The sequence below is a fragment of the Pongo pygmaeus genome, chromosome 15 (genome assembly GCF_028885625.2).
Source record: "Pongo pygmaeus isolate AG05252 chromosome 15, NHGRI_mPonPyg2-v2.0_pri, whole genome shotgun sequence".
Taxonomy (NCBI): Eukaryota; Metazoa; Chordata; class Mammalia; order Primates; family Hominidae; genus Pongo; species Pongo pygmaeus.
Genome location: NC_072388.2, coordinates 49,097,551 through 49,122,530, shown reverse-complemented (window position 1 = coordinate 49,122,530; position 24,980 = coordinate 49,097,551). Strand labels below are relative to the sequence as shown.

General features: G+C 35.0%; 1 protein-coding gene across 6 annotated transcripts in view; it reads left to right on the top strand.

The window, feature by feature from the left end:
• The window catches only part of MAP4K5 (mitogen-activated protein kinase kinase kinase kinase 5), a 112,749-nt gene extending 88,123 nt beyond the window's left edge, over positions 1 to 24,626 (top strand). For 3 of the 6 annotated variants that reach the window (XM_063651201.1, XM_063651203.1, XM_063651202.1), the window contains 15 exons: positions 599 to 696; positions 862 to 903; positions 1,822 to 1,906; positions 4,737 to 4,816; positions 5,105 to 5,165; positions 7,075 to 7,077; positions 7,161 to 7,275; positions 7,636 to 7,694; positions 9,966 to 10,069; positions 10,456 to 10,633; positions 13,836 to 13,904; positions 14,341 to 14,433; positions 17,129 to 17,199; positions 19,920 to 19,975; positions 22,995 to 24,626. In XM_063651201.1, coding sequence (XP_063507271.1) covers positions 599 to 696; positions 862 to 903; positions 1,822 to 1,906; positions 4,737 to 4,816; positions 5,105 to 5,165; positions 7,075 to 7,077; positions 7,161 to 7,275; positions 7,636 to 7,694; positions 9,966 to 10,069; positions 10,456 to 10,633; positions 13,836 to 13,904; positions 14,341 to 14,433; positions 17,129 to 17,199; positions 19,920 to 19,975; positions 22,995 to 23,082 — 1,202 coding nt within the window. In that variant the 3' untranslated portion in view covers positions 23,083 to 24,626. The remainder of the gene's footprint in view (positions 1 to 598; positions 697 to 861; positions 904 to 1,821; positions 1,907 to 4,736; positions 4,817 to 5,104; positions 5,166 to 7,074; positions 7,078 to 7,160; positions 7,276 to 7,635; positions 7,695 to 9,965; positions 10,070 to 10,455; positions 10,634 to 13,835; positions 13,905 to 14,340; positions 14,434 to 17,128; positions 17,200 to 19,919; positions 19,976 to 22,994) is intronic. The other 3 variants (XM_054447623.2, XM_054447625.2, XM_054447621.2) reach the window with 1 other exon arrangement.
• Positions 24,627 to 24,980: the final 354 nt, after the last annotated feature.

The following is a 24,980-nucleotide window of genomic DNA, read 5'->3' as shown; positions in this document are numbered from 1 at the left end:
ATGGGGAATAAGGAAAGTAAGCTCTTGCAGGATTTTTTTTTTCTGTAGAGACGGGGTTTCGTCATGTTGCCCAGGCTGCTCTCAAACCCCTGGGCTCAAGTGATCCGCCTGCCCCGGCCTCCGAAAGTGCTGGGATTACAGGCATGAGTGACCGCACCTGGTCCTTCCTGCAGGATGTTAAAGGGCTTGGTGAGCCTTCAGTAGGTAGATCATATGCACTGAAGCTGGGAAATCTGAATTATGCAGTCTATTATAATAGAAATGTGAGCTTTTAAAGGGTATATACTGGAAGATACAACTGAAAAGGTGGATTGAAGTTCAATTATAAAAAGCCTTGCATATCAGCATCAGTAGGTCAGATTTTTTTTCTTCATGATACGGAAAAACATGGATTAAGACCACTGTTAAAGATGCAATGCTACCTCTATAGAATCTAGAGAAAGGCACCAAAGATAAATTAACTTACCTGAGAGTAGAGAATATTCCCCAATAAAGGATCATCCAAGTGAGAGACAAGTAGTGGGAGAAAGGGGAAATAATTTTTCAAGGAAAGTGCTTATTTGTGTGGTCATTCAACTTTTAACATGATTTTCTTTAGGAAATGGTGATGGTATTTCAAAACTGATGAGTGAAAATACAGAAGGATCAGCACAAGCACCACAGTTACCACGAAAAAAGGACAAACGAGACTTCCCTGTAGGTATAATAGGCATTTAGCAATTAGTTGTAAATAATACTGTATTTATCATGCAAGGGGCATATTCTGTTTAATTCAGTAATTCAAGTAACAAGTTCTAAATGTCTCAAGTTTTTTTTAAGACTTAGGAGGTCTTACACTAGTAAATTTTATTTTTCCCATAGAAACCAGCCATCAATGGCCTTCCACCCACCCCAAAAGTTCTGGTAAGGAATATTTTTATGTGAACTATTTGCCGTTTTTTCTCTCTTTAGAAGCAGCAATATATTGGCTATCAATATCCTTGAGCCTTTGAAAGTTAAGATATAAAATACAAAGATATTGAATGCATTTGGATATCCCAAATCATATCATGTATTCTAATTTGAGTGTGTGAATTGGAATTGACAGTGTTTCACTTTTTGTAAATACTGGCAGTTGAGTCATCAGATTAGCCTACAAAGGCCTATTTAATTTTAATGTGATAATATTAATAGTACTGTGTCCTCTTCTTGATGTGGATTAAATATCTTTCTACCTCTAAAGTGATTTTCACATTGGACTATATACAATTAAAAGGAGCCAGGGAAGCTTATATTAATGCATTTTTCCTGGCCAGTCAGTTGGAACTTATCTGTGAATGGGAACCCCATGATCCCATGAATGGGATGGGAACCAATCGTATGAATGGGATGCTTTATACATTTTCCTTTTTTATTCAGTGAAAGTCTAATGTATAATATAAATATCAACCTTTTTGTCCCTTATGACTATTAAAGAGTTATACTGCAATTGTAATCACTATAATGTTACTGAATAAAATTATCCATTGTTTCACATTAATAATTGTCAGTCCTAAAAAATAGTAGTAACTTAAAATTCCTAGACTATATTATTGATGTATGTAGATCTTTTGGTAAATTTGATATTTTTGCCGTAAAATAGTGGATTACAAAAGGAAAGAATATGAGACTCTCTTGGTAGTAGGGGTTTAATGATGTGAAAATATGAATTTTGTTTTGGAATGAAACAACAAGCATACACAAATAAGAGTAAATTTGGTATTTCAATGATGTTAGTTATTTTCCAAGAATATATAAAATTTTCTAGTCAAATAAGTTAACATTTCTTTCTTTATAAATAAGATGGGAGCATGCTTTTCAAAAGTTTTTGATGGCTGTCCTTTGAAAATTAATTGTGCAACATCCTGGATACATCCTGATACAAAAGGTAAAGTGTTTGAATTTTATATACATCTCCAATAAAATATTTATTATGGGAAAGATCTTTATGATCAGTGACTTGAAGTTGTTTATTTTAAAAATACGACTTTAGAGACCTAATGGTATAGGAACCTGCAACAACCTAAACAGGTCAATAGGGTTTTGGTTTAAAGGCATTAAAATTTAGGAGTGTATAGGAGCTATTCTTGATTAAAGGACTAAAGAGAAATCACAACTGATTGCATCCTTAATTTAGAATTTTCTTTTACTGTAAAAGGACATTATTGGGACAATTTATAATCTCAATTAGTAAGGATTATAGATAACATTTTTTATTGTTTAAGTATTAATGACTTGTGGTTATATGACTTTTTTTTCCTTAATGTACACAAATATTTCAAAGTAGAGAGGCATCATGCTCATAAGTTATCTTAAACAGCTCAGAAAACAAACATTTACATAAGGAAGAGAGAAGGATCAAGCAGAAGTAGTAAATGTTGAACATTTGTGGAATTTGCGTTACAGGTATTTAGGAATTATTTGTACTATTACAACTTTTCTGTACGTCTGAAATGATGTTAAAATAACTTTTTTAAAATTTAGACTATGTTTCTGAAGTGAGGAAACATTTTTAGAGGCAAAAATTTGGAATCAAATAGATCTGGGTTTGGATTCCCACTCTGTCATTACCATGTGACTTTGAAAACAAACATAACACCTCTGCTTTTCAGTGTGATTGTTTGAAACATGAATCACTCCCGATATTTACTTTATTTCAAGGAAGGAACAAGCCTACCCCAGTGTCTAGCAATTAGCAAACAGAAGCTATTAGGCAGTAGAGGATTTCAGGAAATGTGTGTTTCTACTTAATAAGACAGGTTATAATGATTGGCTTTAAATGCCACTATTAAAAAGTGTGACAGAGGGGGTATATATATATATGTGTGTGTGTGTGTATAAAATAATTTTCTTTTAGAGACAGAGTCTTGTTCTGCTGCCCAGGCTGGACTGCAGTGGTGCAGTCATAGTTCAGTGCAGCTCAAACTCCTGGTCTTGGGCAATCCTTGTGCCTCAGCCTCCCAAATAGCTGTGACCACAGGTGTGTATCACCTCTCCCAGCTGATTTTTTATTTTATTTATAGAGACAAGGTCTCATTATGTTGCCCAGGCTGGGCTCAAACAATCCTCCTGCCTTGGCCTCCCAAAGTGCTGGGATTACAGGCATGAGCCTGTGCCTAGCCTGAAAAAAAATATTTTTATTAAGGAATTTGTTGTTGTTCTTATTGTTCATAACCTTTTAATTGATATAATTTCAAACTTACAGAAAAATTATACAAATAGCATAAGAAACTCCTATATATGCAATCATCAGGCAAAAATCATCAAATTTTGCCCCATTTGTTTTGCCACTTTCTATCTATATATACTTTTCTTTTAATACTTGAGAATAAGTTGGAAATATGTTCCTCTCCTCTACTCTTTATACTTCAATGTGTATTTTCTAGGAACAAGAATCATATAACTGCAGTACAATTATAAATATCAGGAAATTTATCATTGATATACTACTTTCTAATCCAAAGTCCATAGTTGGATTTTATTAATTGTCCCAATAATATTTTTTATGGTCTCCATCCCATTTGTATTTTTCCAGTCTAGCATCCAATTCAAGATCATATGTTGCATTTAGCTTCCATATCTCTTTGGGGGGTCTCTTTTAGTGTAAAACAATTCCTCAACTTCTGATATCAACTTTTTTGAGGCCACTTATTTTGTAGAATGTCCCTTAATTGGGGTTTGTATAATGAGTCCTCATGCTTGAATCAGGTTATGCATTTTTGATGGGAGTAACACAGAAATGTTACTGTGCATCTTCTCAGTACATCATATCAGGAGATACATGGTATCAGCTTGTCTAAATACTAGTGATGTTAATATTGATCTGTTGGTTAAGGCAGTGTTCACTAGCCTTCTCCATTCTCAGGTTACTATTTTTTCCTTTCTGATTTATAGGTAATTAATATGGAGATGCACTGAGATTATGTTTATAAATATACTATTGCCATTCAGAATTTCACTCACTCAGTTTAGCATCCATTGACAATCCGTTGATATCCATTGACAGTTTATCTTCTTTCCCACTTATTCATTTGTTTATTTATATCAGTTTAAACTTATGAATTCTTATTTTATTCCATGAGATATGATCTATTTCTGTTATTTATTTTCACACTTAAATTGTCCCAGAATTTTTGAGCAGTGGGAATGCCTGTGTTCTTTTGTTTGAAATGTTCTCATCATTTTTTTAGCACTTCTTTACTTTCTGGCACAGCAAGATTTCTAGGCTCGGCATCTACTTTTATTGCCCCAGAATTGGAAGCAGTCGTTCTCTAAGAAGCCCTGGTTCTTTTTAGTGGAAAGTAATATTTAGAAACCAACATCTGGATACTAGGTTTGCTCATTATTTCTGGTGTGTCATGGTTTATAATTTATATTAATTTTTTGTTTCCTTGGTCAAAAGAATATTTGAGGTGTCTTGCAAAAATGTGTAACTATAATTTAAAAATCTTAAAATACAAAAATTATGTTGAAAGGCAGGGTTATATGGTAAGATAAAGTCAGAGTGAGTTAGTCTAACATAGAATATATCTGCTTTTAAAAAATAAGAAAGGAATTGGGGAAAGAGGTAAAGAAGGTGATACAAATTTAAGAAAATAATTTTATTTTAGATGGATAGGTGGCTAATTCTTAATGCCATTACAATGTAAAGTCATTATTTTAGTGAATGATTTCAGAAGATGATGGTAAATTCTGGTGATTTATCTCAACTATTTTAGATCAGTACATTATTTTTGGAACTGAAGATGGTATTTACACACTGAATCTCAATGAGCTACATGAGGCAACGATGGAACAGGTAATTAGGCATTTTAACTCAAGAAATTAATTTAAACAAATTGAATAAAGAAGTGTCTTAATTTTACATCAATCTGTGTAGGCCCCAATTTTAATTTTTATGATTTAAATATTTAAAGGGATAAAATTGTACTCTTTACATGTTCATGTCAAAAGATTTTTTTTCCTAAGGGTTTGGTAATTACCTGAAAGTTAGAAAATAGTTATTTTTATACGATTTCAGAATGTTGGAATTTAAAAGATTAAAATAATGACAATGAGAGAATCTAAATTATCTTCTTTTTCTTAGTTATTTCCACGGAAGTGTACTTGGCTGTATGTTATCAATAATACTTTAATGTCATTATCAGGTATGTACGTGATGATGAAAAATAAACCATAGATAAGCAGAGAAATGTAATTTTAATATACACCATTTTTCAATGTTATTTGTAATTATGGATGACTATAATCTAATATAGTAACCCTGGGACTTGTGGATATTTGTTACCCACCTAGAATGGGAAGAAACTTTGGGAAGGGATCCTGTCTTCAGTTAGGGCTGCACTTTCCAAACCCACCCAGCATGTAAACACCTGAAGGGTATCACAGTGCTTATCGCTAGAGGCAGTTCCCTTCCACTCAGCCTCCTCCACTATCACTGTCACCACTCCTGGCCTCCTTTGGGAATTAACAGGAAAGAAGCAGAGGATCACACTATTTTCTTTCTCTGCGATCCTGAGCAAGTCACTGTCTCTCAGCCTCATTTATCTTAATTATAAAATGAGGATGATGGGGTAACAGTACAGCCTTATGAGGTTGTGAGAGTTAAATGAGGAGTGCTTAGTAAACTGTAGAGTCTTATACAGGTGTTTGCTGGTGAAATTCATGTTGTTCTGGACACATATTAACTATCTTGGACTGATTCTTTAAGGTCTTCTGAACAAGATTCCAGGGTAATCTAATTTTATTCTTTCTTGGTTATTATTAGGGGTGAATGGGTGGGTAGGTGGTGTTTTAGGCTTTTTTTTTTTTTAATTCTTACCTATGAAAAAAGTATTTTCTTATATTTTAGATTTAAATGACTACCAAGAAGTTTGCTGATTGCTTTCATTTTGGTAGTAGAGTACAAGATAGTTAATTATTATTTCTCTCTAGTAGAGATTTTGTAAGAATCTGTATATTTGAGCTAATAACACTGTTTATGGAGAGCATATTATTTGATTGTGTGTTAAATGGCTTCTAAAAAGCTGGAGTCCTCAAAAGAACATTTAATATCTTTTAATTATGCTTCCCCAAAATCTTTTTTACTTTTGTTTGGTAAAATATTAATATGTTAATATTTTATATTACTGTTATGAAAATAAAGCCAATTCTGTTTGAGTTGACAATTATGAATTGTATACATATAAACTTAACTTTTCTCTAACTCTCTTACTGCTTATCCCTACTCATACTTGTCTTTGGAAATAAGCTTAAAAATTACACAGGTTACATCTTAGATAGCAACGCCCAATAGGAGGCATGTACATGTGTGTTTAGCTGCCTGGCTAGCTGGGTAGCAAACTATGTAGATTGGGGAAATGGAGAAAGGAAGGGTGTTTAATGTTTAGGCAGAATATTTCTGTTCTGAGAAAATACAGAGAATTTTGTTGAGGATAAAACTGTGTATATGTGTGTGTGTATATGTATGTTTTCTAATAATAAAAAGATAAATATTGTTTTGTATTGTTATATTATACCGTATATAATAAGAAATCAGATGATGTTTACCATATCCATCCCTCTTACTTAATACAGACATATTTTTTATTATATGGAATTGTAGCCCTGTTATCCTTGTATCATGGCTTATAATATTGGTTGGTTTTACTTTTTTAAGTATTTCAATCTGTTAAATTTAAGACTTCATTCACAATGATTTTTAATCTAAGGTAATTTGCTAAGTTATTGATAAATAGGTCTGTCCCAGAGAAATAATAATATAGCTTTATAGAATTTTCCATCTTGTATTAAAATAATCACATGGACGTCATTGTAACTCAGTCCATACCATAAGATTTTGTACAACAATTTCTTTTTATGTGCTGGCATCATTAAGGTTTAGTCTGCCCAGATCACCTATTAGTACCTAATTTATATATTCTGAATTAAAATTATCTGTTAATTTAAAAAACATTTTATCTATTGTTTTTCAAAATAGTATTAACTGAGGGTTTTTTTGTGTGTGTTTTTCTGTTTTGCTTGGCTTTTTGAACATTACTGGACTCCTCGTTTTAGAAGGTAATTATGTTTTCTTTTTCTCGAAAATTGTATTTCTCTGCTGTAAATGATTCTTAAAAAGGTAACTTATTTTTCTTTTATAGGAAAAACCTTTCAGCTCTACTCTCACAATCTTATAGCTTTGTTTGAACATGCCAAAAAACCAGGATTAGCTGCCCATATTCAAACTCACAGGTTTCCAGACCGAATACTACCAAGGTACAAAATATCATTTTGATTCTACTGAATGAGGGGAATTAGTGTTTATTTTTAAAATAGCCCGTATTTCTTGCCCAGTAAAAAACTATGTCTTAAATTTTCAAAGGTAGTTTACACTAAAGTGTATTATATCTGGAAAAGCTGAATGTTTTCTGAACTTGACCATGAGAATCAACTGTGGAAGTTTTGTAATACAGACTGTCAGGCCCTTCCTCAGTCCTATAAGATGAAATAGTGTGGAGTTAGGATCCAAGACAGTTTTTTAAACTCCTTTCTGTCTGATTCTGATGCAACTGATTTACAAATCATTGTGTTGTAACCACTACTGTAGAGTGCATTTATATTGTCTTATGTTTTCAGAAAATTCGCTTTAACAACAAAGATTCCTGATACAAAGGGCTGCCACAAATGTTGCATAGGTGAGTAAATGGTATTTCTCAAACTGAATGGTTAGAACTTTTAACATCTTTAAAATTATCTGAAGAGTCGTATGGAATCAAATAGGAAGGAGGATAGGTTTTTAAAATTTGTTTTTAGTAAGAAGTTAAGCTGCCATTGAAGTACAAGAATATAGACAGACATGGCATAGAAATGCTTAGAGATAATAACCTTAGCGTTTTCTCAGAGCATAGTGTTCCTAGAGTTTTTTAACCATAGTCCCTGAGGCTGTATCTTTGCTAATATTCTAACTTTCATTTATTTAATATTTGCCATCTACCAGTTACCACCCATGTTTTATGAACATGTTTACAGGAGTTGAGCCAACTATGCAGTTAGAGGGAACAGTTCACGCAAGGACACCCTCACTTATGATACCAGTTGCAAGTTAGGGGATTCCCAAAACTACCCCCAGAATAAAAAAATTCACTAGAAGGTATCACGGAACTGGAAGCAGTTATACTCATAGTTACAATTACAATTTAGAACAGGGAAAGAATATAGATTAAAATCATTACCGTTTAGAACAGGGAAAGAATATAGATTAAAATCAGCCAAGGGAAGAAGTACATAGGGCAGAGTCCAGGAAAAATACCAAACATGGAGCTTCTGTTGTCCTCTCCCTGTGGTTAATGGATGGCGTTACTTTTCCAGCATTGGTATGTGGCAGTACACACAACCATTGCCAACCACAAGCTTATTCGAGCCTCAATGTCCAGAGTTTTTATTGGGGCTTCATCACAAAGGCATGATTGATTGACCACCTTGCTGATCTCAGTATGCAGCCCCGCTAGAGGTCATCTGATGTTACATGACCCAAAGCCCCCACCCAAAATCACATTTTTTGTATTTCTGGCATGACCAGCCCTCACATTAAGACTATCTAGTGTGGCCAGTCCCCACCCTGAATCATTATTGTTATATTATCCAGTGACCAGAGTCCCCCAGACAAAGACAGTCCTGTCAAGCATGACATTCCAAAGGCTTAGCAATTACCTCCCAGAAGCAGGACAGAGACCAGACCTCTTTTTGGGTGAGGTTAAGTTCTTTACTACATAATTATCTCATTTAACCCTTAAACAACTCCATAATACTGATTGTGTCACTAGTAAGTAACAGAACTTAGGAATCAGATTCAGGTTCAATGACTTCAGATCTTAAGTTCCTAACTTCCTATTTATTCTTTTGTTTGATCAATGAATTTACACATTGATCTTTATGCCACATAATAGTTTCACAGCATAGTCCATACTGTAAAACAAAAATGTTTAACCACAAATGTGCTATAAATATAAGCATACTGTATGATTATTTTTCTAGGGAGAATCATGTCAATATCTATTATCAGATTCCCAAGATCTGTGATGCACAAAAGGCCTAGAAGCTTACAATCTAAGATAAAAACTCATAAATACTACTTTAGAGTGTAATGCAAATAACTATTCTTATAATCAGTGATTTTAATTATTAATGGAAATCAAATTTGGGAGAAGGAAAGAGCAATATGAATTTTTATAGATTTGAGTCAAGGAGATTACATCATGGTAAATTAATACATACAAGATGAATTATTTTCATCTTAAGTAGACATCTGTACACTGCTCTACCAAAACGAGGTGCATTTTAGTTGCCTCCTAGACCTTGTCAGAACTTATTCTTTAATTGAGTTTACTAAGAAACAGCTTTTTGGGGAGGCCAAGATGGGAAGATCGGTTGAGTCCAGGAGTTCAAGACCAGCCTGGGCAACATAGTGAGACCCCCATCTATTAAAAAAAAAATTGAAAAATTAGCTGGGCATGGTGGCATACACCTATAGTCTCTGCTACTCAGGAGGCTGATGTGGGAGGATTGCTTGAGCCTGGGAGGTTGAGGCTGCAGTTAGCTATTACTGTGCCACTGCATTCTAGCCTGAATGACAGAGCAAGATCCTGTCTCTTTAAAAAGAAAGAAGGAGGATGGGAGGGAGTGAGGAAGGGAAAAAAACAGCTTTTTAGGTTGCATATTAGGTTGTTATTGTGCTTGTAAAAAGTTCTTATATTTAAGAACCTAGTATATGAAAGTTGTTTAGAAGTAAACATATATAATTTAAAATTGAGATAAGAAAGTAAAACGGAAAAGGCAATGAAGCCAAAAGAAAAGACACAGTCTTTTTTTATTTTCTGCCCACTCTTGTCATCCTGGTTAACAGATACAATGAAAGTATTCAGTATTTTGAGTGTGTCTGGGTTTTTTGTTTGTTTATTTCTTTCCAGTCAGAAACCCTTACACGGGACATAAATACCTCTGTGGAGCTTTACAGTCTGGAATTGTTTTACTTCAGTGGTATGAGCCAATGCAGAAATTCATGTTGATAAAGGTATATATTATTGTGTTCACATTTTTCTCCTTTAGAAAACACTAGTGTATAACTGAAGCTAAAATGAGCAGATCCCAATACTACTATCTAGGGTCAGAACATTTATAGTTATTTGTAGTTGTTTATTTGATTTAGGGGTTTTTGTGTTCTTAGGATTTACTCTTTAACTGATATTAACAAACTTCCAGAAGTCATAAAGATTAATATGGCTAATTATCTAAAACACATTTTTATAGAACATTCATCCTTCTTATCATCTTAGAGGTAATCCTTTTTAGAACTAGATAAATGAAGAAGATGGGAGTCTTTCTTTTGACTTTATTCAACAGTGGTATGAATGGGGAGTTTGTTTCTGAATTATGGCTCTATTGTTTATTTTTTTGCAGCACTTTGATTTTCCTTTGCCAAGTCCTTTGAATGTTTTTGAAATGCTGGTGATACCAGAACAGGAATACCCTATGGTCTGTGTAGCTATTAGCAAAGGCACTGAATTGAATCAGGTAGTTCAGTTTGAGACAATCAATTTGAACTCTGCATCTTCATGGTTTACAGAAATTGGTGCAGGTAAGTATTTTTTACCTTACGTTAGAATATTGACATTTTTGCCTATAAAAGAAGCAAAACACCAGTGTGGGCTCTTTTAAATATTCAAAACATAGTTTCCCAAGTAAGCCCATAGAATCGTGTACATATATTTATGATCTCTATTTGCCAGAGGTAGTTTGATACAAATTATTTAAACAAAGGAAATTTTTAATGATTCCTGACAGTGAAAAGTCTTAGTTCTCACCAGTGAATCTTTGGACTTGCTAAGTAAATACATTTTCTAAGCAGTTCTTAAAATTGTATCAACTTCTCAAGCAAAGAGCTTCACTTATCCTGTTTTATCCTGTCTTCCCCGCTCACTTCTTAGAATCAGTGAATGTGGCTTTCAGACCTGAATAGAAGCTTCTTAGGTGTTGCTTCCGAGCCTTTCCTTTTAAATCAGACATATCTCAGTGAAAGATCTGAAAAAAATGGGAAGTTTATTCCTAGACTTTAAAATTAGAACAAATCATTCAATAAATCATTTTTTAAATCTGCGTAATATGTGAAGTGGGTGGGGTGGGGCCTCCATTTTGCTAGTTTCCTGTTTGTTGTGCTGGTGTATTTGGTCATTTATAATCCAGGTTTATTAGGCCATTTTTACATATGCCAAGCAAGTTTTAGTTACGGCTATTTCATTACTCACCACTGTTGTATTCTTACCGCCTTTTGAAGAAGTCTGTTACATATATTATAAGTTTGATGCTTTAATGCTTCTTATTAAATAACCTTTGGCGTTTGATCATTTGTAGGCTAAGCTACAAGAACTCATTATAATATAGAACCTACACTAAATTCACTTTCAACATAAGAATCAGTATGAACCAGTGATACCCTGGTAAATGTCTAACAACAGGCTCTTGAGGTGCAACCATTTATTAGAGTTGCCTATTTTTGTGGTACAAATACTCCACCCATGGCCAATTTCAAACTACCAACCTGATGTCATTTGGCTCACAAAATTCCTGAAAGTTTAACTCAGTACAAGCCAGCTCCAGCATGCACTGGTCTATAAAACGTACTCTTTATGGAAGAGGTCACATTATGTAGCCTTCTACCTCCACCTGCACTCTGCCTTTTAAGTCTATTGATCAATGCTTTAGGTTGAGTTGGGTGTATGCCTGCTGTTACAGCTAACAGAAAGGTACAAATGAGTTTATCGTGAGATATAAACTGCCCAAATAGAAATATTTCCCCAGGCTGGGCACAGTGGCTCACACCTATAATCCCAGCACTTTGGGAGGCCAAAGTGGGTGGATCACCTGAGGTCAGGAGTTCGAGACCAGCCTGACCAACATGGTAAAACCCCATCTCTACTAAAAATACAAATTTAGCCGGGCGTGGTGGTGCATGTCTGTAATCCCAGCTACTCGGGAGGCTGAGGCAGGAGAATCGCATGAACCTGGAAGGCAGAGGTTGCAGTGAGCCGAGATTGCACCATTGCACTCCAGCCTGGGCAACAAGAACGAAACTCCATCTCAAAAAAAAAAAAGAAAGAAAGAAATATTTCCCTGTTCTTATTGCTCAAAGGAAAGGTTATGGATCAATTTATTTAAAGACAAGTTTTGGCTGACAGCCCAACTTTTTTTTTTTTTGCTCATTAGCATGGTATAAAGCAGGTCATTTAATACAACTATCTAATGTATATTTGCGACCGCTTTCTTCTGGATGATATATTAGAAGGTTATATTGTTCAAGGCAAGAGTTCAGTGAGTCCTGTTTTTGAGTTTTGGGGTATGTTTGAGTTTGCGTTTTTTTGTTTTGTTTTGTTTTGTTTTTTGAGAGTTTTGTTGTTCGCTTTGTTTTTTAATGCCTGAGGTATGCTATTCTACCTACTTTTAACGTTGTCTTGGCTAAAATTAAAGCAGACCCCCAACTACTGTCTAGCCTGGGGTCAAGGCTGTTTAAAGACCCAGATTACTTCCTGAGGGAGTAAAGACCCAAATTACTGCCTGAGGGTAATCATTGAGGTCACCTTCAGGCAGAGGTGAGGCAATCTTTCTAGTCCAGCACTTTGTCCTCATTAGGTTTCCCCATTTTTACAAGTGATTTGTTAATCCAACTCCCAGCTGTGTTCATTGTTGAACAAACAGGCTATGCCTTGAACTGGCAAGTTATAACATTAAAATAAACTCCTATTCAAGACTCTTTTAGGCTCAGTCTGATTTATTATTGCTGTATCCTTATCTCCAAGGATGGTGCTTAGCATATGGTCAGCACTCAGTAAATATCTGTTGAATGAATGCCTGAACATAGAGTAGCTAAGAAAAACTATTTTTGAAGTGTTACCTGAGGGACAGTTTATCGATTCTGTAGATCTGGATTCTTCACCATGTATAAGCTTTAGAAGGTCCACAAACACCCCAAAATATTATATAAAATTCTGTGTTTATGTTTGAATGTGCAGTGTTCAAGGGAGACAATGCATAGGCTTCCCAAAGAGGTATAGTTAAGAAGGACTGCTCTAAATAATCTAAAATCTTTTCTTAGATTCAGCTAGACCATTCAAACAATCTGAGTGCTTAAAATGCGTTGTTTTATCAAAAATTTTTTAATGTTATTACATCTATCAGCAGATGTTAGAGGCAGCCCTTTAAATATCAGAGTTGTATCCTGCAAAGATGTTCTTGACAATATTGTTCATTATGTTACTCAGTGTCCTCTTTGTAAAAGAACTCCCACCCACCTGTAAACACATACCTATACCAGGAAAATTTCTGTCTTATTATAGATTCATTAATCCTGTGCCCTTTTGAATCACTGGCGTATTTTTAATTTAGTTTTGCTGTGATTCACCCAACTGATCTTGTTTCTATCTCCCATTGGCTATATAAAATGTAGAGCAAAATCTAGTCGTTGTATATAGCATGCATGTTACTTTTCCTCCTCATATTTTACCTTTGCTTCATTTTATTTTTGTAACTCACCTTTGTAGATCTAGCTGAGGCATTAATTAAAGGCAATACTGAGGTTTTTTTCAGCTGAGTTAGCCATGCTTAGGACATATTTGTCCTCTTAAATTGATTTACATGCATTTTTTGAAAGATAACATCACAAAATATAAATTCTGTGTTAATTTCAAAGATCAATTTTAAGTCACAGCAAAAGTCAGAATTTATGTTTATTTTCTAGGCTCTAGGTTTTAAAAGTATAATTGTAACCTTGTTTTTTACTCCCTAAGGCAGCCAGCAGTTAGATTCCATTCATGTAACACAGTTGGAGAGAGATACCGTTTTAGTGTGTTTAGACAGTAAGTACTATTTTTAATTTTATTTTGAGTATACTACTTGATAAAGCAATTTTTTTATTCTGTTAAACCATAATTCAAGATTTTTATTATTTTAACTAAAAATGTTACTTATGTGTAATTTGTAAGGAAAAAAAATCACCTCTTATGGCTAAATAGTTGAGCACCAAGGTAGCCATTTTTAAAGAAGCATGCATTTTTAAAAATGAGAGTGTAAATATTCAGTATATACTATATAAAAAATAATAGCAGAATTGCCATTTACCGATGGAGGCATTCTTACAGTATTTTTTGCCATTTGGCATACTTGACTCAAGATAAATAGTTGAACTTTATTAAGAATATTATTTGATATCCATGTAAAATCCACATATATCAAGTTACATTTATTTTAGCAGATTTGCATGTCCAGTCTTGACTTGTTTTTTTTTTTTTTAAGAATTTGTAAAAATTGTAAATCTACAAGGAAAATTAAAATCAAGTAAGAAACTGGCCTCTGAGTTAAGTTTTGATTTTCGCATTGAATCTGTAGGTAAGTCTCCTTTTTTTCATAAATCAGTTTGCGATACTTACGATTATTAAAATTCATTCTGTACTTAGGGTTGTCTAGACCAGCACTGTCTCACAGAAATTTCTGTAAAGGTAGAAATGTTCTACGCCTGTAATCTCAGCACTTTGGGAGGCCAAGGTGGGTGGATCACAAGGTCAGGAGTTCGAGACCAGCCTGGCCAACATGGAGAAACCCCGTCTCTACTAAAAATACTAAAATTAGCCAGGCGTGCTGGCGGGTACCTGTAATCCCAACTACTTGGGAGGCTGAGGCAGGAGAATCGCTTGAACCTGGGAGGCGGAGGTTGCAGTGAGCTGAGATCATGCCATTGCACTCCAGCCTGGGCAACAAGAGCAAGAAAAAAAAAAAAAGATAGAAATGTTCTCTATCTGTGCTCTTAAATACAGTAGTGATTAAACATATATGGCTATTAAGCACCTGAAACATGATTAGTGCTACATTTTCATTTTTTTAGATTTTAATTCAAATTTTAATGTAAATAACAACATGTGGCTTCTTGCTCTCATATTGCACAGTGCAGGTTCAGACCATCATAAATCTTTTATTGTTTCCTGAATATTTAAAACTTATAATCATTTTTAACATTTCTGTTCATTATTCCCTTTGCTGCATTAAGTGAATTATACTTCCCCCAATTCTTTCCCAGTCAGGAAGGTATTTGTGTGATGTGATAACAGTGTTAGATATGCCATGATTCTTTGCCATGTAAGATTCTGGGTGGTGTGTGTTGATATTACTGCTTTTGGATCTATTTTTATATAAATAGCTAGTTCTCACAGGACTTATAAACTTTTATGCCATTTAATTTGCTTCCTTGTCAATGAATGTTTTACTCTCTAATACTCTTTGGTTTTATGATGAAAATTATTACAGTTTATTATTGTTTGCATGCTCATTGATCATATGTCATTATTTTCCCCAGGAGTGACAGAACTTGTGAAAAAAATGATGAGTGGAAACATTTTTAAACATTTCATGATATGATTCTACCATAAATCAAAGGCACTAAAATGAAGTTGGCAATTTTTATTTGGGCCATAAAAAATAACATGTACTTTATAATTACATATTTTTAAAAACACGATTTTCATTACTTAGACAGTTTTTTATTTTTAAAAAACATTTTAATATGTATTTCTCAATTGGAGTTTTACCCACAAAATATGTTTGTGCCTCTGTGTGACATTTTACATGAAAATAGTTTGTTTATGATTGGGAAATTTAATTTATTAAAGCAGAAAACCTAAACTTTCTGTAAATATCAGGACAAAAGAAATTTTGGAAACTAGTTTGTTCTTTTACTCCTTATATTACATGCCAATTTGGATTTAATATTTTTGAGAGAGATTCTGACATAGGAATCCTTAATTCCTCTTCACTTTCATTGAAACACACTGATACCTCAACTTTTTCAGATGTGCCAAATTATCTTCATAATTTTAATTGTTACACAAAAGTTTGTTCCTCCTAGGCTACCGTCTTTTCTTGCCAGTAAATCTTGGAATAATTACAAGAATCCTCCTGGGGAAAAAAAAATGCCTTTACAACACCTCTTAAAAATAAAATCAGTAACTAGGTTTTTTATTTGTCACAGTTAGTGAAACACGTGTGATTTGTCATTGTCAAATACTTTTATTTTTATTGAGCTTAATTATGTTCCCAGAACATTCTTACATTAACTTTTTACAAAAAGTTAATAGTCTAATAAAAACAATTAATTTTCAGTTACTTTCCTCCATCACTTTTAATTATGCTTTTCTAACTCTATCTCTAATACTTACTTATAATGGTTAAATACTAAGAATTTTATGTAAGAATTGACTCACAGATCCTAAATATTCAATGTGTGGTTAAATGTTGGATTGTGGGGCAGGTTTATTTTATTTTATTTTTTATTTATTTATTTTGTTTGAGACGGAGTCTCGCTCTGTCACCCAAGCTGGAGTGAAGTGACGTGATCTCGGCTCACTGCAGCCTCCACCTCTGGGGTTCAAGCAATTCTCCTGTTTCAGCGTCCTGAGTAGCTGGGGCTACAGGCGCAGGCCACCACACCTGGCTAATTTTTGCATTTTTGTAGAGACGGGGTTTCACCATACTGGTCAGGCTGGTCTCCATCTCCTGACCTCAGGTGATCCACCCACCTCGGCCTCCCAAAGTGCTGAGATTACAGGGATGAGCCACTGCGCCCAGCCAGGTTTGTTTTTTAAAATTTCTTTTGTTACAGGGAAAATGTGAACATAAATAAAAAATGCTTGTTTAAAGCTACTTCTGAATATGTAACATTATTTAAACAACAATGCTTTTAATGCAAAAACCCAGTTATATATGTTTTTATGATTTTATTCATTTACGACAAGAGATACACTGTATGAAAGAAACGAATATGCCAACATCCACCTTATCAGAAGTTAGTTCATGTTTAAATGAATGGCTTTTATATATATGTATCTTTGAAGACTTGCATAACCCTACCTCAGTAAATTACTTGAACTTAGGTATGTCTTAGCCACAAAAATGTTGGGAAATCGTGGTCTAGACAGTGGAATCTTGCACTAGACACTTGAATAGGCTTATATTATTTATTAAAAGTAGAGAAAATTTATAGTGAAATGCTCTGTGGTTTATATTAGTTTCACTTCTCCCTTATCATTTTTAGTATGCCTTCAAGACAGTGTGTTGGCTTTCTGGAAACATGGGATGCAGGGTAAAAGCTTCAAGTCAGATGAGGTAAGCCTTCTCAGATTACCTCCACTGACTCCCACTAACAATTTTAAATGTCAAAGCACTCATTTTATGCATTTCCTCTCTGAACCTACATTACGGTGTTTAGTGCTTTTAATGCTATGAACTGGTAGAACAAAAAAGCCAGTATTTTCCCTTCAACTATGTTCACTTTTGTATCATAGTTCAAAATTCTCAGTGGCCACCAGGAATTGCGAAATATAAGTTCACACAATTTCATTTATCTAATTTGTAATTTGTAAATATGGTTGCTAAGCTTGTAAAACTTTTCTAAATTTGATAAGTGTTTTCCATAATCTATAAATATCTGGCTTCTTTTTAAATATATTTTAAAATCTAAATTAATACATAGTGGAGCATAAGAATAAGGGAAATCTAAGAAAATTGACTCGTTTAGTAACTATTGAGTACCAACTATGTTCAAGACACTATTATTGTAAATAATATCGAACTCTAAATAATACCTACTGTGTTCCAGGCACTTTACAAATATTTGCTTATTTCAGGCTCAAAATAATCCAGTAGAGGTAGATACTATTCATATTGCCATTTTTACAGCTACAGAGTGGTTAAGTAACTTGCCCAGAGTTATATAACTAGTGAAGTGGAAGAGTCTGGATTTGAAGGGTCTCTTTAAATCACTTCTAGCTGAGATAATTACATTTCATGCAGGAGATGGGATTTGGGCCTCCAACTTGAGGAATGAGTCCTACTAGCTAAGATAATACTAACAGAGACATTTCACATTTATGTGAATACTTGTGTGATTCTTCTAACTATGGCCTAACAAATTTGTGAACTTACTTAAAGCTCAAAAACTTCTTCTGTTTGCATTTACCTTTAGTTTTATCCACACTCTTACTTATATATAAATGAATATTCCTACCTCTTATATGAGTGCAGAATTAGAATGCTTCCAGGAGGAAATAACATAAATCAGCTGTCTTTGAATATATAAGTTTATCTAGTTACTGACACATGTCACCAAATGTCACCAAGTCCTTGCACGTGATGAAACCTACAGGCCTACGTATTATCATGTGGTTAATTATTCTTAAATGCTATTTTCATTTTGTCACTCCTATGGTTAGAAATCTACAGAAGGTCCTTGTTTCTTACTGTATCAAATATTGATTCCATTTCCTAAATATCTATTTTTAACTCTTTTTTTTTTTTTTTTTTGAGATGGAGTCTCACACTGTCGCCCAGGCTGGAGTGCAGTGGCACAATCTCAGCTCAGTGCAACCTCCACCTCCTGGGTTCAAGCGATTCTCCTGCCTCAGCCTCCTGAGTAGCTGGGATTACAGGCATGCACCAACACACCCAGCTAATTTTTGTATTTTTAGTAGAGACGGGATTTCACTGTGTTGGCCAGGCTGGTCTTGAACTTCTGACCTCACATGATCCACCTGCCTTGGCCTCCCAAAGTGCCGGGATTACAGGTGTGAGCCCCACACCCGGCCTATTTTTAACTCATCTTGATTATCTTTTTTTCAGCTTATGTTCTTCTCCTTCAACTTGGGCCTAGCTAAAGTCTTGACCTCTTTCATAAAGTAATAGTCATTCCAGGCACAATGATTAGAACATCTCTGAACTTAATACTCTGAAAAATCAGCTCCAACTAGTATAACACCTAATGTATTTTCTGATTCAAGCTTATTAATTCTGTTTTCCCAGGTAGACTGCAAACTCCTTGATACCAGACTTTTTTTTTTTTAACTTATTTTATATCTACACTATCTTAGTGTGGGTTCCTCTAAAAGTAGACCCTAAGACAAGGACTCAGATACAGATAGTGTATTTGGGAATAGATTCCAGAAGACAAGTGATGGAATGAGGAATGGAGAATAAAGAGGGGCAAAAAGCCAATAAAGAACACATTAATAAGCTAGTTCCCACTAAGAGCAACTGGGGCTTAATCCAGTAGGGACCACTGAGGAATGGGATAAAATACACCTCAGAATTGACTCATTTGTAGATGACAAGGCTTGAGCATTTATGCAGCAACTGCTATCCCATGTTGTTTAAGGCCTGCCCGCAGGTATACAAACTGCGGGCACTTTGGGATAGTACCTGCACATGGCTGAGCACCCTCTGCAGCTTTGTGGAAAACAGAGTATACAGGGTCTTGCTCTGTTGCCCAAGCTGGAATGCAGTGGTGCAATCATAGTTCACTGTATCCTTGAACTCCTGGGCTCAAGCGATCCTCCTACTTCAGCTTTCTGAGCAGCTAGGACTACAGGCATCCACCACTGTGCCCAGCTAAAATTTTTTAATATTTTTGTAGAGACAGGGTCTCACTGTGTTTCCCAGGCTGGTCTCAACTCCTGACCTCAAGCCTTGGCCCCCAAAGGAGCTCTGCAGTCCAACAAACCTGTATTCAAGGCTTGAGTCTACGCATTATATGAGATTGAACAACTTATTTAACCTCTTGGAGTCTTAGTTTCTTCTTCAGTGATAAGAGAATTATAATGCATATCACAAAGAGTTCTAAGTAGAGTGCCTGACCCATACTAGATGGTCCATAAATGTGGGTTCATTTCTAATAATATGCAATCAAAAAACTTACTAAAATTTCTTTTATTTGAGGAATTAAGTCTACCAAAAAATATTTATTGTGTTAATAATTGCTCTAAATTAATTTTAAATTATATTAAGGCAATATGGGGAGTAAGATGTTGCTGATAGGTATTTTTCTTTCCTAGGTTACCCAGGAGATTTCAGATGAAACAAGAGTTTTCCGCTTATTAGGATCAGACAGGTAATAGTTTGGTTGTATTAATGTAATTACCAAAGGAGTTCAAAGATCGTACTCTTAATTATACTGTCAGTCTGTAATTGTTTCAAACAAAACTCTTAGAAGCTCATTGACTTAGATAAATTTCTCTGTGTCTTTACTGAGAGAATTAGTAATATTTTAATAAGTTAACTAAGCAATCTTTTGTCAGTGTGATGATTGTTATTCTAGAGACAGTTATATTCAACTGAGACAAAATGTGTTGATACAGATGTTGATGTCCCTAGTACCATGAGAGCTATTTCAGGCCCGTTTGTCTTCATTTCTTCATGGTGTGCTGCCTTCCATTAACTATTAGGGATATGTACCTCTTGATGATATTTGCTTTTATATTAGGAAATGCCTGATTCAGTTGCTAAAGTTAATCTAAGTTAAAAAGAATTATGTGGTCTCTTTATACCCCAAATAAAAGACAAGTTGCAAAACTGTCTTCTTATGAAAAAAATGTAGTAGCTGTAGCTTTTGATTTCCAAAATCTACTGCCTACTTCTTTTTTTCTTTTTTTTTTTAAGACGGTCTCACTCTGTCGCTCAACTGCCTACCTCTATAACTAATAAAATACCCATTCCTTCCTCTTTTCCCACCAAAAGTTGTTACTAAAGCAAAATTGGCTATAGTGGTATGCATTAGTCCTGAGACAAGGATTGGGAACCTCTGGTCTTCGGGTTCACATTGCTTAAGTTTTAGATACTTGAGGAAGGAGGGGGAAATGGAGTTATAACTCCATAAAAATTTTGAAGAGAGTTTTATAGGCGAACAGGAATTTTCAAAAAATGATGACTACCTTAGTGAATAGAAAAGGTAAGCCCACAAAGCATGGCAACTTAGTAAGTCGTCCAGCCAACAAAATGAGAATTTGAGGATCATCTGGTAAATGACTCTAGAACTAAAATGAGAGGCTCTTTGCTTCTCCAGGAAGGGCTGAGAAAAGAATTGTGGGCCGGGCGCGGTGGCTCACGCCCGTAATTCCAGCACTTTGGGAGGCCGAGGCAGGTGAATCAGCTGTCTCTACTAAAAATACAAAAAGTAGCCAGGTGTGGTGGTGTGTCCCTGTAATCCCAGCTACTCGGAAGGTTGAAGCAGGAGAATTGCTTGAACCCAGGAGGCAGAGGTTGCAGTGAGCCAAGATCGCACCACTGCACTTCAGCCTGGGCGACAGAGCAAGACTCTGTCTAAAAAAAAAAAGAAAGAATTGTGGATCATCCATTGATCCTGGTATAGATAATCCTTTAATGAGACCAAGTGTGAGAGAATTCAGCTTGGTAGAGGGTTGGCATCAGAGGCCGTTTCTCTCGGTTCCTTGTTTCTTTCTACCTACTCTGCCCAGAGCTTTGTCCATCACTTTTCCCTTCCCTGTTTGTATTCTCTGTCCACTCTATCACTATTTACTCTAAAAAACTACTTCCTTCAGACTATTGCCTTGCTCTGCTTGTCTTCTTACATGGGCATCTCCTTGATTTTAAGATACATATCTAAACAGAGTTTTTGTTTTATCTTTACAAGTGGTTAAAAATTTATTTTGTTGCCGGGTGCGGTAACTCATGCCTGTAATCCCAGGACTTCGGAAGGCCGAGGCAGGCGGATCACCTGAGGTCAGGAGTTCGAGACCAGCCTGACCAACATGCAGAAACCCCGTCTCTGCTAAAAATACAAAAAAATAAGCCAGGCTTGATGGTGCATGCCTTTAATCCCAGCTACTCGGGAGGCTGAGGCAGGAGAATTGCTTGAACCCAGGTTGCGGAGGTTGCAGTGTGCCGAGATCACGCCATTGCACTCCAGCCTGGGCGACAAGAGCAAAACTCCATCTAAAAATAAAAAAAATAAAAAAAATATTTTGTTGCTTAAGTATAGATATTTGTGTCTAGGAAAAAAAAACTAAGCATGTCAAAATTTTAATAGCGGTTAACTCTGGGCAGTTGGATTATAAGTAATTATATTTTCCCTTTCTACTTTTCTGTAATGCGTAATATAAAGTATCTATGATTTTTTAAAAATGTTTTCATTATTAAAGTAATAACATGCTAATTATAGAAAATTCATACACTAGAAAAATAAGTGTTATGTGCAGTTTTTTTTCTCCCATTCCTCCTCTAGAAACTTTTTTCTCTGTGTGGGTATATTATTTTTTATTTTGTTCTCAAACTCTCTTCCCCACAACTAAAATGTTTGGAATAGCACTTGATTTTTTTTTTTTTTTTTTTCCCTATCAGTCCTTGGATTGAACTCCTTCTCCACTTTTGTTCCAGCAACTAGGGAGAGGGGCCCCATTTCATACTATTTTTAAAAAGCTATTTCAAATACCTTGAAGAACAGTTTGGACGAGTGTCTCTTAGAGTCCTATTTTATTCTCTTGGCTCTTCCTCCATCCTCTTCCTGTTAGTGTAAATCCCTAAAGTATTATATTATACCTTTTGTTGGCATAAATGAGTAAGCAAATTTTGTTCGTTGTTTTTTGTTTGAGGAGGGGTCTCGCTCTCTCACCCAGGCTGAAGTGCAGTAGCACAATCACAGTTTCCTGCATCCTCAAACTCCCTGGCTCAAGGGACCCTCCCACCTCAGCGTCCCGAGTAGCTGGGACTACAGGCGCAGGCTTCCACACCCAGCTAATTATTTTATTTTTTTGTAGAGTTGGGGTCTTGCCATCTTGCTCAAGCTGGTCTCAAACTCCTGGGCTCAAGCGATCCCCCTGCCTCAGACTCCCAAAGTTCTGGGATTACAGGTGTGAGCCACCACACCTAGCCCAGATTTTTTAGTTGGAATAAGATAATGAGACTATCCCAAAATGTCTTCAATATTTTATATTCATCAATTCTTACTGTGTTTTAAAGCTGTAAAATGTAAAGCTGAATTTGATTGTGCATCTGTGATCCTTATGTAATCTTACTGAAATGTGAACAATGATATTCTTTCCTAGTTTGATGTTAGTATTTGATGTATGAAATCTGTAGTTACTCTTAAGCCCTTTGTTTTGGTTTAATTACAGGGTTGTCGTTTTGGAAAGTAGGCCAACAGAAAATCCTACTGCACACAGCAATCTCTACATCTTGGCTGGACATGAAAATAGTTACTAAGCAACAGAAACTGATCTCAAATGACAGGAAAATGAATATACTCCATTGAAAGGAAAAATAAGGAAATTCAATACAAACTGCACTATGATTTGCTTTAACTGTTATGGGTTATATTGCAAATGATCTGTACTTTAGGGTAGAATTCAATATTTTCTGCAGCTGGAAACAGCTAGTCTATCTCTTGCCACTGTGTGGTGGTTATATCAAGTTTGCTTAATAAAAGCTATGAGACAAATAGTCCTCTAGTTCCAGGAAACACAGTCTTTTTTTAAAAAAAAAAATAATGTTTGTAACAAGGGTGCCATGGTGTTTTTAGATAACTCGTGATTATCTTAAGAGAGGTAAATTTAGTGATCATTTTATACCATGTCTTATTCCTTCTTAATGAACATAATTTGATAAATTCTCAAGCAAGGTTTTCACTTTTATATTGGCCATTCTGTATGTTTTTGTAAAATAGAATATTTAATCCTTATTTATTAATCTCTTGCTGGAGTGGTGTAATGTATCTAACTTTTAGCAAAGGAGGGTTGCAGAGCAGCTTAAATTTTTTTATAATGTATAAGAATTTTGTTTATCTTTTAAGAGTAGTGAAGTACTTTGAGTGTTGGGGGTTCAACACACACATGCAATTTTGCTTAACAAAAGTATTTTATAATACAGTTTCATACAGAATTACCTTAAAAGGGAGTCTTATGTTTTCAACTACAGATAGTTGTAAGGGATCATACAGAAGATATTGATGATAGTTGAAATATTCTTAGAAGGGGTGTGTATGTCTAGGTGTGTCTACCATGTGTATGTATTCTTGACAAGCAGTATAAAATACCTGTGATTTTTCTTTACATTAGGGATAATGCATAAAGAATTAATCTTCATATATATTATCATCCCTAATGTAGCAGGGGGAAGTATTTAATTGCCCATATGTATTTTACTTATACTATGCCAGAGAGGAAACTATAAAGTAATTACACATGTAATCTTGGGTTTTTCACATATGTAGGTATTCATTTTGAGTAGTTTAAGAAAAAAAAAATCTTTAAATGAATTGAATTCCTGATGGGATAGTATCAATAAGTATTTAAAAGCCAGTATTCTAAAAATAATAAAGGGTAGGGTTATTTTTGAGTTTGTTTTTCTTTTGCTATTGTTAATATTCAAAATTAAAGTGTTACATTGGTACCTGTTGTCTTAATGCATTTATTGAGAACAGCATTGAGATGATGAACAAGGGGTTAGCAATAGCAAACTCTATAATTATTTTGACTAATTACTTAAGAGGAAAACAGTATAAGTATCTCATTCAGTATTTAGCAATTCTGTAAAATAAGTATTATCTCTATTTTTCAGATGAGGAAATAAGGGTTTAGCAAGGTTAAGAGACCTACCCAATTTACACAGCAGGTTAGTAGTTGAGCCTGACCATGAGTCTTCTGACTCTGTTCTTTTCACTGTGCAATACGCAAACAATAAAATGTTATACAAATGGAATATAAAGTTATTTATTCTTTAAAAATGCACATATGATATGATTTCAGTAAGCGTGTGGCTGTTTATTTTGGCTATGTTAAGAATACGGGATACGGTAGATGACAGGGGGACCATCCTCAAAACAGGGGACATTTACATGATGGATAAGAAAGCCAGCACCCTCCTTTTCTTACTGAATCCTGGCAGCCAGATCTTTACCATCCCACAGTGGAATACTGAAGATCTTCTCTGTGAAATCTGCCCAATGCAAGTGAAAAGACCTCATTAAGATCTTGATGTCAGACATGTCCCGGCTAAACTGCCCAGCTAGATAACACTACAGTGAAAATCATAGTTGGCAACCCCACCATCCCACGCATTGTGTCTAGACCTTGCAGTTAGTCTTTTAGTCCTGTGCTCTTAAA